Source organism: Python bivittatus, unplaced genomic scaffold (assembly GCF_059951505.1).
Source record: "Python bivittatus isolate LINGU-HERP-01145 unplaced genomic scaffold, Pbiv_v1 ctg000050_np1212, whole genome shotgun sequence".
Taxonomy (NCBI): Eukaryota; Metazoa; Chordata; class Lepidosauria; order Squamata; family Pythonidae; genus Python; species Python bivittatus.
In genome coordinates, this window is record NW_028277033.1 from 35,420 (window position 1) to 49,247 (window position 13,828).

General features: G+C 38.8%; 1 protein-coding gene across 6 annotated transcripts in view; it reads right to left on the minus strand.

Moving 5' to 3' along the window:
- Positions 1-7,654: 7,654 nt before the first annotated feature.
- Positions 7,655-13,828, minus strand: part of GBF1 (golgi brefeldin A resistant guanine nucleotide exchange factor 1) — a 218,814-nt gene continuing 212,640 nt past the window's right edge. For 5 of the 6 annotated variants that reach the window (XM_088154510.1, XM_088154511.1, XM_088154507.1 and 2 more), the window contains exons 36-40: positions 13,695-13,796; positions 12,866-12,979; positions 11,399-11,576; positions 10,436-10,573; positions 7,655-9,122 (exon numbers count right to left, since the gene is read on the minus strand). In XM_088154510.1, the coding sequence (XP_088010636.1) occupies positions 8,851-9,122; positions 10,436-10,573; positions 11,399-11,576; positions 12,866-12,979; positions 13,695-13,796 (804 nt within the window). In that variant the 3' untranslated portion in view covers positions 7,655-8,850. The remainder of the gene's footprint in view (positions 9,123-10,435; positions 10,574-11,398; positions 11,577-12,865; positions 12,980-13,694; positions 13,797-13,828) is intronic. The other variant, XM_088154491.1, reaches the window with a different exon arrangement.

Below are 13,828 nucleotides of genomic sequence, written 5' to 3' on the forward strand. Positions count from 1 at the left end.
CCAGTTCTTGTCTACCTTCCTTGGGGCTCAGTGTTCAAGTTTTCAGATGAAGATTTCCTCAACAGTAGCTTTTTTATGTTTGGCTAGTCTCTCAAGTGGATTAGTATAAAATAGTGGATATCCTGATTTTCTGTTTGTCAACCACGTGCCAACGATGGGTCATTTGTTGTATTTCCCATTGAAAAAAGCTTCATTTAATGATTTTTCTCTATATGACTTAATAGCTGTTACCAATGTCTGGTTGGTTGTTATAATTCAGCTCCAAAGAGTTTTTGCTCTGGACATAACTGATGTGATATTTTTGTTGTGATTATGGTGTAGGTACAAAACTTTGCTGAGGTAACTGTCAACCATTAATTGATAATCCTAACTGTAATCTATTTGGTGGGAAAAGAAGCATGACACAGCTAAAGTAAACAGACACAAAACTCATTGGTGGGCCAAAACAGGTTGGCAGGCAAAAAAGGAGCAAGAGCCAGTCTCAGTTTCGGAATAGTTTTTGGATTCAGATTCCATTTCAGTTTCTGTTTCATTTTTGACTTGATCTGTTTTCCAGTTTTGGTTTCTGTTTCAGCTCTACTTTCTGTTTCCATTTCAAATGAGTGGAACTTTTCTTTTTTTTGATTGTGTTGTTATAAATCTTGATACATTGTGTTGTTTCAATACAGTGATGTTTATGTAATATAATTAAAGATGATTGACATTCTATTATTTATTTAGAGTACTGAAAATAGAGAAGAGAAAGAAGTATTCTATAAATATTAATTACAATTTAGGATATCAATATTACAAATATAAAAGTATTTGGCTTTTTCATTGACAGTTGAGTATAACATTGAAAAAAGAACCACTGCAACTTGCCTCAAAGTATTTGTGTATATATACAGTTTTGCCATTGCTGCATATTCTCCAAGTTTAAGTTCCCAATTGGATATAGTCGGAATTGTATCTTCCTTCCAGCCTTGGGCAAAATTTATTCTCACTGCTGTAAGCATATATCTCATTAAATTACAATGATTCTTGCTGGTTTTTTCCTGAGATTATACCTAGTAAGAAAAGTCGTGGACAAAGGCGGGCATGCATCCTGACTGTATTTTTTCTTCTTTTCCCTCCCTTCACAGAATTTCCCCCCTTGCAGAAGGGAGAGATTGCTTAAACAAGCTCTCTTCCTAAACTGCTTTTCTTTGCAGCAGGCTTTTAAAGATGCTAACTGCAGCTTAACAAGCTCAGCTCTGTGACCTTAATTAATTAGCACCCTGGCTGCTATCTGAAATTGGCAAGACCCTAATCAGTTTCACCCTAAAGACTTTCTTTTGCCTCCTGAATGGCCAGTGCAGCAAAGCAAACAGCTTAGTGCTAAGGCATTCCTTTCAAAGTGTATTCCCCTCTGGGTGCCTGCTTACTGTCTTGTCATCTCTTCCTCTCCAATCGGTGTAAATACAAACATTAATTTCCCTTTCCCAGAACCAAGGTGAGGATTCCAAAGGGTGGGGAGCAGGGAAAAAGGGCTCTAAGATTTACCCCTTTTTCCCAGCTTCCTCCTATTCCAGAAACCTTCCTGGGGGCTTGGGCTCACCTGGCTGTTTGGGGTCATATCCTTCAGATACTGTAAGTATGTTCAGGGGTGATTTCTTAATAACCCTTTTCCAAGATTTATTACCACTTTGGCATCTCCCTTAGTGTTCTTGTTCTTTGATATTGGTCCTGCAAATTCTAAATTAAGCGTCAGTGCGCAGATTAACGGCAACACATCTCAAGAAGCAATGAATTCAATGGAACATTCTTTTTTGTGTTTATTGGACCCCACAAAAGACGTGTAGTGGGGTTAGGTTTTTGTAATAGGGCTAGGTTTGAACCTCTGTCGGGGGTGAATACAGAAGACTCATATTTTGGATTGTTGACTTTTTTTTTTGTTTTAACAATAATTTATTAATAAGATGATAGAAAAAGAAATAAGGATTAAAACGTGAAAGATAGAAAATACTCGGTATAAGAAATACACAATAAACACTTTGAGAGAATTATGCAATTCAATTCCAATACTGGGGAACAATATTAAGCTTGCAATTCTTTAAAAGCCAGAGGCCGTATTACATGTGTGTGAATGACCTGAACTGAGTTCCTGTTGCTTTCCCAGTAATGAGCAAACTACATTTATGTTGGTGATTACAAACTTGAAATATTTTATTTCGAATCAAAATTAGACAGTGAAGCTTCTCCGTTTCAGACCATGTAACTAATAATTATTTAAGCAAGTTTAAATTGGGCACACAATTTCCCAGTTCTGGGGATGACTCATTCAAAAGCTTTATTTATTAATCAGTGTACTGGATTTAAAACTTTCCCCATGTCCAGTGAATCTACTATAACTGATTGCCAAGTTCCTAATAGCCAAGATTTTTGTAAAGAATTTAATGATGTCCTTTTATCAGGCCAGATGTGTGGAATGAATAATTGATGGTAATATGGTTTGTATTTTGCATCCATGTTTAAACTAGGAACTTTGATAATACCTTGAACATAGAACATAGTATATTTCTTATGCTGTTGTCCATAGAACCCATCAAGATTTTTGCTGTTTTCATGCATTTAATAGTATCTATTATTTCTTGGAGAGAGAGGGGCAACTAAGTAAAGTGCTTCTTTATTACCTTAGAAAAAGCAATATTGTGTACAAAATTGAGGTGACTGTTTTATAAAGACTGGAATAAGCTTTTAAAAACTGTTTTTAGACTCTGATTTTCTTGCAGTACTTTCAATCTAGAGGACAATAATTATTTCAAATTGTACTAATTCATATTCTGTACTAATTCATATTCTAGAGGGAAAAGTTATGTATACACTGCTGTAAGTTGTTTTACAGTACATATGTGCTTATAATTTCCTTATTCCCCCCCCCCCCATTCCCTCATGTAATGTTTTTGGAACTTTTTAAATAGAAAGCATAAGCAATGGTATTTCTGGGTATTTATTGCTAAGGGAAAAAAATTAAACAAAAAATGAATAATTAAACAAGAATGTATTTTAATGCTGTTTAGAGAAAAGTCAGATAATTGTTTCTCATAAAAATTGATAATATAACTGGGGTATGTTCTGATATGACATTTACTAACTCAGCAAGAAATCAATTGGGAACAACATAAGATGAAGATACAACAACCTAAGATGGAGATAAACTAAAAGCCTGCAATACTTTCCATGTGCAAGACTATGATTTAAACACAGTGATATGATCTAGTAAAGATCTAAAACCTGATTAAAATCTTTAGCCATAATTGTCTGATCCACTGCCAAGGTGATAAGATATGTAATATATGTGGACAAAATTTCTGAGACTATAATAATAAAAAATATTGCATTGTCTTAAGTATATTTTTAAAAAAACTTTCTATAGCAAGTATTTCCTCCATTAAAGTTCTGAACTCTTGCGAGTCAAGCTTGCTATATATTCTGAATCTATGGATTCTGAATTTCTATTTATGCAGGTAGTCCCCAGTTTAAGAACAAGTTTCATTCCCAAGGTCTGTCCTTAAGTCAAATTTGTTTGTAAGCCAGAACAGTATTATTGTATAATACTATATAAGTAGTATTGTGTAATTAACTTGAACCATTGTGTATTTAACTAAAAATTTGCTTCAACAGGCTCCATTTTTAACTATGGGTCGTCCATAAACCAGGCATTCTTAACCCAGAGACTACCTGTACGTTTGACCAAGAAATACATGAATTTCTTGTTAAAAACAATTGTCAGGTTTTAATTTACATCACTTCTGCCCTTTCTTCAAGGGACATCTCAGGACTCCTAAAACTAATGAAAACTCCATGTTCTTAAAACATAGACAGATCACAAATAGGTTATATTTAACAAAAAAAAACCTTCTATAACCCCACACATGTATATTCATAGATCAAAAACAGAAAAAGAAAAAAATGATTGACATGTGATCTTAAACATTTTAACAAAATAAAATCAGGAACAAAATTATAAAGGAAAAAAAATGAAAATTCAGAAAAGCTCTCTGGGAAAAGCACAGATGTTGCAGAAACCCAGCTTAAGCAAAGCATACAAAACCCCCAAAAAGCAAACATGCTGCTTTAAAAAACAAAACAAGAGAAATTTGATCCAACCATTTATCAGGTCAGGTTGGATCATAAAAAGTTTTTCATGTCAGTATCCAGGGATATACAAAATATTGCTGGAAAAAGAAAGCAAGGATTTTACCTCGTTTTGTTTTGGTTCTTAAAAAAGTTTCTATATCTGTGTTTAAGTATCTGTGGGGAAAAATCTAAACAAATCTTTCATAATCATAATCCCTTTTGATTTTCAACCAAGGTTGATGGAACATTTAGCATGATGTCATGCCAAATGTAGCATCAGGTTCCTGACTGGAGATCTCAACAATCTTGTAAGATCTCCTTGTAGACTAGGACTAGGAGTGAAAACGTGCTTCATATCACACTTGCAAGGGCAGATTCTCCCAAGAGTTTTTCTGTAAAAGCTATTAGCCAATCTTTTTCATAGCTCTTAAGAAGTAATAATTCCTGCAGTAAAGATATTACATTTAGTCATTTCATCTTGCAAGTCTTTGTCTACAATCAAAGACATTTGCTATTTGCTATTTGTCTAATAAAATCTTCAAATTATTGTTTCATGTGACTTTCAGACTCTGCAACTTAAAATGTAAAGCATCAAATTTTAGATACAAACCATCAGCTATGGATTATTACTATGGAGGAAGCTAGTCCCCAAAGAGGGAATTTTTTCTTGTTATCTTCAGGATTTTGTTTTGGCTTTGGGGCTTGGACAAATTAGGAGAATAATATACAGGGAGTAAGCCCGCTGTATATTATAGAAGACACAGCTTCTACTTGGCAATGGAAACTGTGGATTTGAAAGGAGAATTAGATCAGATTATAAATGAAGACCAGTCAGACTATTAGTTTTGTACTGGAATATACAGTGGGGCAAAAAAGTATTTAGTCAGCCACCAATTGTGCAAGTTCTCCCACTTAAAAAGATGAGAGAGGCCTGTAATTTTCATCATAGGTATACCTCAACTATGAGAGACAAAATGGGGGAAAAATCCAGAAAATCACATTGTCTGATTTTTAAAGAATTTATTTGCAAATCATGGTGGAAAATAAGTATTTGGTCAATATCAAAAGTTCATCTCAATACTTTGTTATATATCCTTTGTTGGCAATGACAGAGGTCAAACGTTTTCTGTAAGTCTTCACAAGGTTTTCACACACTGTTGCTGGTATTTTGGCCCATTCCTCCATGCAGATCTCCTCTAGAGCAGTGATGTTTTGGGGCTGTCGCTGGGCAACACGGACTTTCAACTCCCTCCAAAGGTTTTCCATGGGGTTGAGATCTGGAGACTGGCTAGTCCACTCCAGGACCTTGAAATGCTTCTTACGAAGCCACTCCGTTGCCCGGGCGGTGTGTTTGGGATCATTGTCATGCTGAAAGACCCAGCCACGTTTCATCTTCAATGCCCTTGCTGATGGAAGGAGGTGTTCACTCAAAAGCTCACGATACATGTTCATTCATTCATTCATTCTTTCCTTTACACGGATCAGTCGTCCTGGTCCCTTTGCAGAAAAACAGCCCCAAAGCATGATGTTTCCACCCCCGTGCTTCACAGTAGGTATGGTGTTCTTTGGATGCAACTCAGCATTCTCTCTCCTCCAAACATGACGAGTTTAGACCAAAACGTTCTACTTTGGTTTCATCTGACCATATGACATTCTCCCAATCCTCTTCTGGATCATTCAAATGCTCTCTAGCAAACTTCAGACGGGCCCGGACATGTACTGGCTTAAGCAGGGGGACACGTCTGGCACTGCAGGATTTGAGTCCCTGGCGGCGTAGCATGTTACTGATGGTAACCTTTGTTCCTTTGGTCCCAGCTCTCTGCAGGTCATTCACTAGGTCCCCCCATGTGGTTCTGGGAGTTTTGCTCACCGTTCTTGTGATCATTTTGACCCCACAGGGTGAGATCTTGCATGGAGCCCCAGATCGAGGGAGATTATCAGTGGTCTTGTATGTCTTTCATTTTCTAATTATTGCTCCCACAGTTGATTTTTTCACACCAAGCTGCTTGCCTATTGCAGATTCAGTCTTCCCAGCCTGGTGCAGGTCTACAATTTTGTTTCTGGTGTCCTTCGACAGCTCTTTGGTCTTGACCATAGTGGAGTTTGGAATGTGACTGTTTGAGGTTGTGGACAGGTGTCTTTTATACTGATAACAAGGTCAAACAGGTGCCATTACTACAGGTAACGAGTGGAGGACAGAGGAGCCTCTGAAAGAAATAGTTACAGGTCTGTGAGAGCCAGACATCTTGCTTGTTTGTAGGTGACCAAATACTTATTTTCCACCATGGTTTGCAAATAAATTCTTTAAAAATCAGACAATGTGATTTTCTGGATTTTTCCCCCCATTTTGTCTCTCATAGTTGAGGTATACCTATGATGAAAATTACAGGCCTCTCTCATCTTTTTAAGTGGGAGAACTTGCACAATTGGTGGCTGACTGAATACTTTTTTGCCTCACTGTAGCAGGCTGGAGGAACAAACTGTGTGACAATTTCTAGCCCTTCGATAATACCTGAAGAGCAGAGACTGAAAACAGGCCCCTTCACTAATGGCCCACACAGACCAGCCCTTGCTCTGGCAAGCTCAGAACATTCATCAGTGATTACATGATAGCAGCAGCAATTGTATTAAGGGTGCTGGAACGAGACCTTCAGTGCTACTTGAGTTTTACCAGCACTGATAAAGAAAAATACCTAGTCACTAAAAAGAGTAAGTGATGATGCTTAAAGAACATCAACAAAACAAAAAAATAGATTGGCAAGAAATAACCTTGACTAGACAGTGCTTGACCTCAAATTTTTGAAGCTGACAGTATGGGGCTGCATTGTGAACACTCACACAAAATGACTATCACAGTAGAAGACAAAGTGGTGGATATATTAGTTGCTATTTCTCTAGTGCACAGAGTACTATCCTCTCCTTTGCCTTTTCTTCAGATGCACTTCCAAGTAAAGATGCAGCCATCTCTCTCTTTTGTTATTAAGAATAAGTGTGGGGCACATGTGGGACCCATAGAATTTGGCTACACTGCAGAAATTAGGAGCAACAGGCAGTCTGATGAATACCAGACACTATAGTATCGACAAGTCCTGCCTGGAGATACTCACAAGCAGGACTGAAGGGCTCTCAGTCTGCAACAGACATTGCCTTTATATTCTTTGCTTCTGGGGGACAAAGAAGCAGATTTCATTCTGATGCCCTCTGCTGTTCCTTAGCCTACTCAGGAATGACCATGTTAGGCATGCTGCTATATTTCAGTCCACTGAAGTTTGTAAGAAGCAGGGCCAAACAAACCCTATATTTTTTCTTGAGCTTAACTTATGAACACTATGCTATGGCAAGGACCATATGTTACAGAGGGACTATGTCTATCTAGAGATCCAGTTTGGTGTAGTGGTTAAGGCTCCAGGCTAGAAATCGGGAGACCATGAGTTCTAGTCCTGCCTAAGGCACAAAGCCAGCTGGGTGACCTTGGGTCAGTCATGCCCTCTTAGCCCTAGGAAGCAGGCAAAGGCAAACCACTTCCAAAATCTTGCCAAGAAAACTGCAGGGACTAGTCCAGGCAGTCACCAGGAGTCAACAATGACTCGACGGCACAAAAAAAAAGTATCTATGCTATCTTGGCTTCAAAAAGGCAGATTCTTCATAATAGACCAACAATGATGATCTCTAACTTTCCAAAACAATCTAGAATAAAAAGACAACATATCTGAAGTGTAAGGAAATAAACCTCTAAGCCAAATTTCATTTACAGGTAATTTTTATTCCATTGTAAAAAGTCAATTAACTCTATATATACATACATACATACTCACACATATACACATACACTCAAATCCATACCCACACCCACATACAATCACCTGCTGTTCCACACAGTAGACATTGGCTTCAGTTCCCAATGGGATTCTACAATAAATGTAGAAAATTTTAGCCTTATGCATAAGAGGAAGCCCTAGTTGAAACACATTTTATTTTCTGGGCTCATGCAGGAGAGAAATGGCCTCTCCTAAGTGAAAGACTGCTAAAAAGATCGGAAGAAATGTTTTGCAGCCCATTCCTTGAAGGAGGTACAGGAGAGGCCATTTTCTGCCTATTGCAGAAGGCTCTCACATAACATACCCTTTACCTCAGTACCTCTTGATGGGAAGCGGCAAGCACTAGGCTGGAATGGCTGCAAGGCACTCAGCAATGTTGAAATAAAAGCAGGAGCACCACACCAATGCTAACCCTAATGAAGCTCATGTAGCAATCTGAGATTATTTTCTTTTCTTTTTCCTAGATGCAGCTTTCCCCCAATTTCAGATTTTGTTCAGTGACCTCTTTCTATTCCTTTCCGAAAGCTCAATATACCCTGGCAAAGCTACAAGTCTAAATCCCTGAAGATTCAAGAGCCAAAGAATGATCCTAAATAAAACCTATGGATCAGTGCAAGGGATACTGATAGTGAAGCAAAACACTTATACAGAAGCTGGATGTTTCGTTGCTTGATTCTTACAGTATCTGGCTTCCTTGCTGCATTCTGAAAGGAATCAAAGCAGGCCTGTACTGAAAATTTTAAATTTAAAGTAAAGAGGAACTGGCCATGGGAGCCAGTCCATGCACTAAGCAATCTGGGAGGATTTTCGCTTTAGGATATTTACTTTGGCATGCTATTCTTCTGCTTAGGGCCTTCTCTAGAACAATCACAACTTCAGTTGGACACAGCATGATCAGAATCCCTCACTCTTGCAGTCATCTCTGTTTTCCTCTTTAATTTATTTCAGAAATTGTGATGGAGTCAGTAGACTGCTGGGTAGCCAAAAGGGGTACAGGGGAGGTTGCCTCTATGAGGGCTGGGTTCAAAATTATAGGCAGAGACAAAGGTGGCACTCCCACCTGTAAGGGGGAGGCCAGTGGCTGAAGAATAAGAGGCTGTTGTGCCACTGCTGGAGGTACATCTGTTGCCATGTTCATCTTCCCAGGTACTGCCGGAGAGGCAAAATGTGGTCCAGAGTGACTAGAAATGCAGGCATTTTCAGAATCTGCAGGGAAAAGATAACAGATTTTTCATTTTTATATGAGGGACATTAGCCTCCATCACTTTCCCTACATTTCACCCAATTCGTTCTGAGCTCCTCTCAGTCCTTAGATTTGGGGTGTTCATATCTGCAATGGGGTTTTCTTATATAATCTCCCTGCAAAATTTGTAGACATTGTGGAAGAGGTATGTTAATCTATGGTGGCAAAAAATCAGGAGTCTGGCAGTACTTTTCTGACTAACAAACAAAAAGCACAAGCATCTGTGAGCTGAATCTCACCGTCAGATGCACAGAGCAGCTTGACTGATGCAGGATTTAAATTGGGGCGAGGCGGGGAAAATATATAACATTCATCAACTATTAATTGTTAACAATTTAACAATTTAAATTTAATGATTTAAGTTAATTGTTAACTTAACAAGAGCCAGTTAAGTTTGGTCTAATGGTTAAGGCACCAGGCTAGGAGCCAGGAGACGGTGAGTTCTAGTCCCGCCTTAGGCATGAAAGCCGCCTGGGTGACTTTGGGCCAGTCCCTCCCTCTCAGCCCAACCCACCTCACAGGGTTGTTGTTGTGGGGAAAATAGGAAGAGGAAGGAGTATTAGGTATGTTTGCCGCCTTCTCCCCATCTCCCCTCCCTTCCCACTCACCTTTCCTTCCCACCTCATCCCAATTTAAATTTAAATCCCATCAGCCTAGCTCTTCTTTGCATCTGATGAAGTGAACTTGTTAATGAGCATAAGGAATTTACCTTTGTACTTTAACTGCATGATTCTCAGCTGCTCAGCAAATAGGTTTTATCAGAATTTATAGATCTATTCTTATCTGCTATTCCTAGATTTGGGCATACATACCTCTCTTATCCATTTCATACCCCACCTCAAAACCATTTTATTTGAATTCTTTAATTTAACTCAACCTTACCTCCCAGGGGAAGGCTACCTCTCTGATGACATTCCACTGTCAGGCAGATATTTTTGCCCAATTCGTTACAGCCCCTGTAAAAATGCAGTCTGTTCCATGCTGCATTTTTAACATTTAACTGATTGGTTTTCATGCTTTGAACTTTAGCTTCGTGAGTACCTTTAAGGGACCTACTTAAAAACCATTTTAAGAAAATGCAGAATACAAAATTTACTGAAGGATTAAACAAATGATTCCTCCTTGCCTTCGCGCATTTCCCTATTATTAGACTATGTGATTATGAGCAACTGGAGACAGAAATTTTGGTTACGGTGTTTTTCCCCCTTTCTTTCTTTTTATTCTGTTCTTATATTCATAGTTCCAATGTCCATCTTGCAGAAAGTATAACTCCTACCACTGGCTGCCAGTTCTGGAGACTTCTCAGAGGATGCTGAATGAGTAGATGGCCTTGAATCCTCTCCAAAAGAATGTGTCTGAGCAGATATTGATGGTTTTGGAGGATGTACTTCTACCGGTAAGGTAGAAACTGGGTCTAAAAAAAAGCAGCAAGCAGCAATATTATATTTCCTCCCTCAAATAAGGGTGCATTCAGACTACTGCCCCTCATTTATCTGCCGAATAAATCCTTAAACACATGCACAATACTCAAAACACTTATATTTTATTCAAACTTGGTTGATCATCATCCAACAGAAATCCAAGTAGAGCTACAGTATGAGCTACTAAACTACAGGTAATCCTTGTTTAACGACCACTCATTCAGTGACCATTCAAAGTTACGATGGTGCTGAACAAGTGGTACCTACAACTGGTCCTCAAAGTTCCAGCTGCCCCAGCACCTCTGCAGTCACGTGACTGTGATGTGGGCGCATAGCAATCAGTTCGAACTTACAGTGGTTGCAGTGTCCCGTGGTTATGTGATTGCCATTTGCAATCTTCCCTGGCAGCTTTCCACAAGCAAAGTCAATATAAGTTGCTTGGACTCTCCCCTGCCCAGCAGTAGCCACTCCCAGCCTTGCCTGGGACTTGCTTAATGACCTGCGATCCTTGCTTAATGACAGCAACCAGGAGTGCCAGGATTGCCACCATGCTTTACAAACACATTGCTTAGTGACAGAAATTCTGGTTCCAATTACTGTTGTTAACCAAGGACTACCTGTACTAGGAACTAGGTACTCTTTTTCAGCTAAAGAAAACTTTAGAAATAGGTATTCCCAGTCAGGTTTCTCTCTTTGCTTTGGTTTGTGGCTTTCCCAATCTCAAATAGTAGGTTCTGTCTGTCGGCAGGGATCCTGATCTAGAATGGACCATGTAATTCTGAGGTTCAAGGGCTCTATAAGGGCCTCTGAATATATACCTTGGATGACTGTCTGTTTGAAGAGCTCATCCCGCAGTTTTGGCAAAAAGCAGACTATGCGCTCCCAGGTGATCTCCCATAGATCTGAGTAGCCTGTTCGTGAATCGGCATTATGGAATATCCCAGCTGTGTCCATTACTAGCAGCATATTCTTCAGTGATTCAGGGATGGCCTCTGGCTGGAAGGCACAACATATTTAAGAGCTGAAACCAATGGGTCTGCAGCTTCCTGAAAACTTAGGAACGGCCCCAGAACCTCCTGCAAAATTGCCACTGAGTTTTGATGGCAAGAAACAAATGTTATTACTGGGAACTGCATTTGAGAAAAAGAAACTTGGCATGTTCTGTCTTTCTACTGCTAACCCCACAACTTTGCTGGAGTTGCCAGGAAATGGAAGAGAGATGCAGCAGTACCTGACAGTAGTATAGTGCTAATTACTTGTCTGTTTTTCACTTGGACTTGCTGGTCCTGAATTTTTGATTCACCAGTCATGGTTTGGCACTAAGACTATCTGCTCCTGCCATTACAGGAACAGTAGCAGCAGCAGCAGCCGCCGCCTCCATTATCCCTCTCATACTGGCTGCCATGTTTGAAATCTTAAAACAGTGTTAAAATGCCCTTTTTGTTGTACTCTATCCCCTTTGGCTGTAGATATAGGATCAATGCTGTATAGACTAAGCTGCTGCTTTACTGCAATTACTGGGATGACACATGGAACAAAATATCTCTGATTCCTGAGATTCTCATTCAACAGATAGTGAATGAAAAGCCACGCTAGAGATCTTGACAGAAAACTGTCCTTCTTTTCTTTGATTGTTTTGAGATTCTGTTTCAACTGGATGGAATAGGAGGAAAGTGAAGCAATCTTCTGTCACCACCTCCTTCTCCTGCTGGACTGTTTCTTTGCTTACCTCATGAACAAAACAAAAAGGAAGGAAGTTTCCCTTCCCTGAAGTTGAAAACATCCCAGGCCACACCTCTGCTTTACATTCCTCCTCTCTTTATTTTTTCCAAGCAGAATGCATTGCTGCAATGGGTATTGCTCCCTCTATCATCTCTGCTTATGGAGAGGTGAACTTTTTGTTACGTACAGTAGCTGAGAATAGTAGGAGGTACTATAGTGTGTAATGTCTGTGTGTTTATAGGATGGGGAAGGGAGGGAAGAGAAGTGGGACAGAATGGATTAAATAATTCACAATTAGTATTTTTCATTTATTTATTAATCCTGACTTTCTAATTTTTATGAGTGTTACCCCAGACATAAATGTGGGACCTGGTTTGATTAAGGCTGCATCTTGTTATATGTTTCTTCCTGTTTGGCAGCTATGCAGTCATCACAAGACATTGAAAAACTGGGGAGGTAAAGATTGGACCTGGCAAAGAGAACTACTAGCAATCAAGGATTAATCAAATTAATTAATTAATCAAATTAATTGATTAATTAATTAATCAAATCCATTCACTTACTAGCAAGTCACTGGAGCCAGCATGCATGTATTTGTCCATAAAATCCAAAATTGTCAGCCATAAAGCAGCAAATGTTGGGAGAGAGAGGAGTGGGGACAGATGTTGCAAGAAGACCTAAACAAAATAGAAAACACAGTGAGAATTGTTGTTTAGGATTCAGCAGGACATATGATGTAAGTCCTGTTCACAGTGACTCACATGTGATCTTAAAAGTTTTTTTTTTTTTACCAACATCAGTTTGACTTGAGTTGTACACTGTTCCTTATTATTCTTATTACAAAATTAAAACAAACTGAGTGAAATGACTAGTGCCAATTAAAAATGTGGGACAAAATTTTCAGGGTAGAAAAATAAGGAATCAAATTAAGGTTCTCTCAAAATCAGCCTTTCATTTTAAATTCTGGAGTAGAATTTTACTACTTCACATAAAACACATCTAGTCCTTTAAAGGTGAAAAAAGTTCCTCCGTGAGATTATAGATACAATTGAAATCGTTAAACATACATATTTAAATAAGTCTGCAGCAAAAAAAAAAAAAAAGTCTGCTGAATCTTGTTTTAAAACTTTTAATACCTCCCAAAGGAAATTGTGAGGCAACTTTCCAGTTCCATAAACTCTGATAAAGTAAACAGATTAGCTTTTGTTCTTGTTCAGTAACAGAACATGTTGGGCAGACCCCCATTGGAAGCAGGGTCACTAACTCCACTTTGGCTACATTCTGGAAATTGCATCCAACTTTCATTTTCTGTTGCTTAACAGGAACAATCATAAGGACTACTACAATTCAGTCAGAAATCTTCACCCTCTGAAAAAAGAAGTAGTCTTGCACCTTGGAGAGTAGAGTTGAAGCTCTCATTCTGGTCTCCTCCATCCCTCCAATATCTGCTGGGCTAATATTTTCCAGAAGTTTGGTCAACAAAGGAAACAGAACCTATTGATCCAAGATACAGAATTTGCTAATAG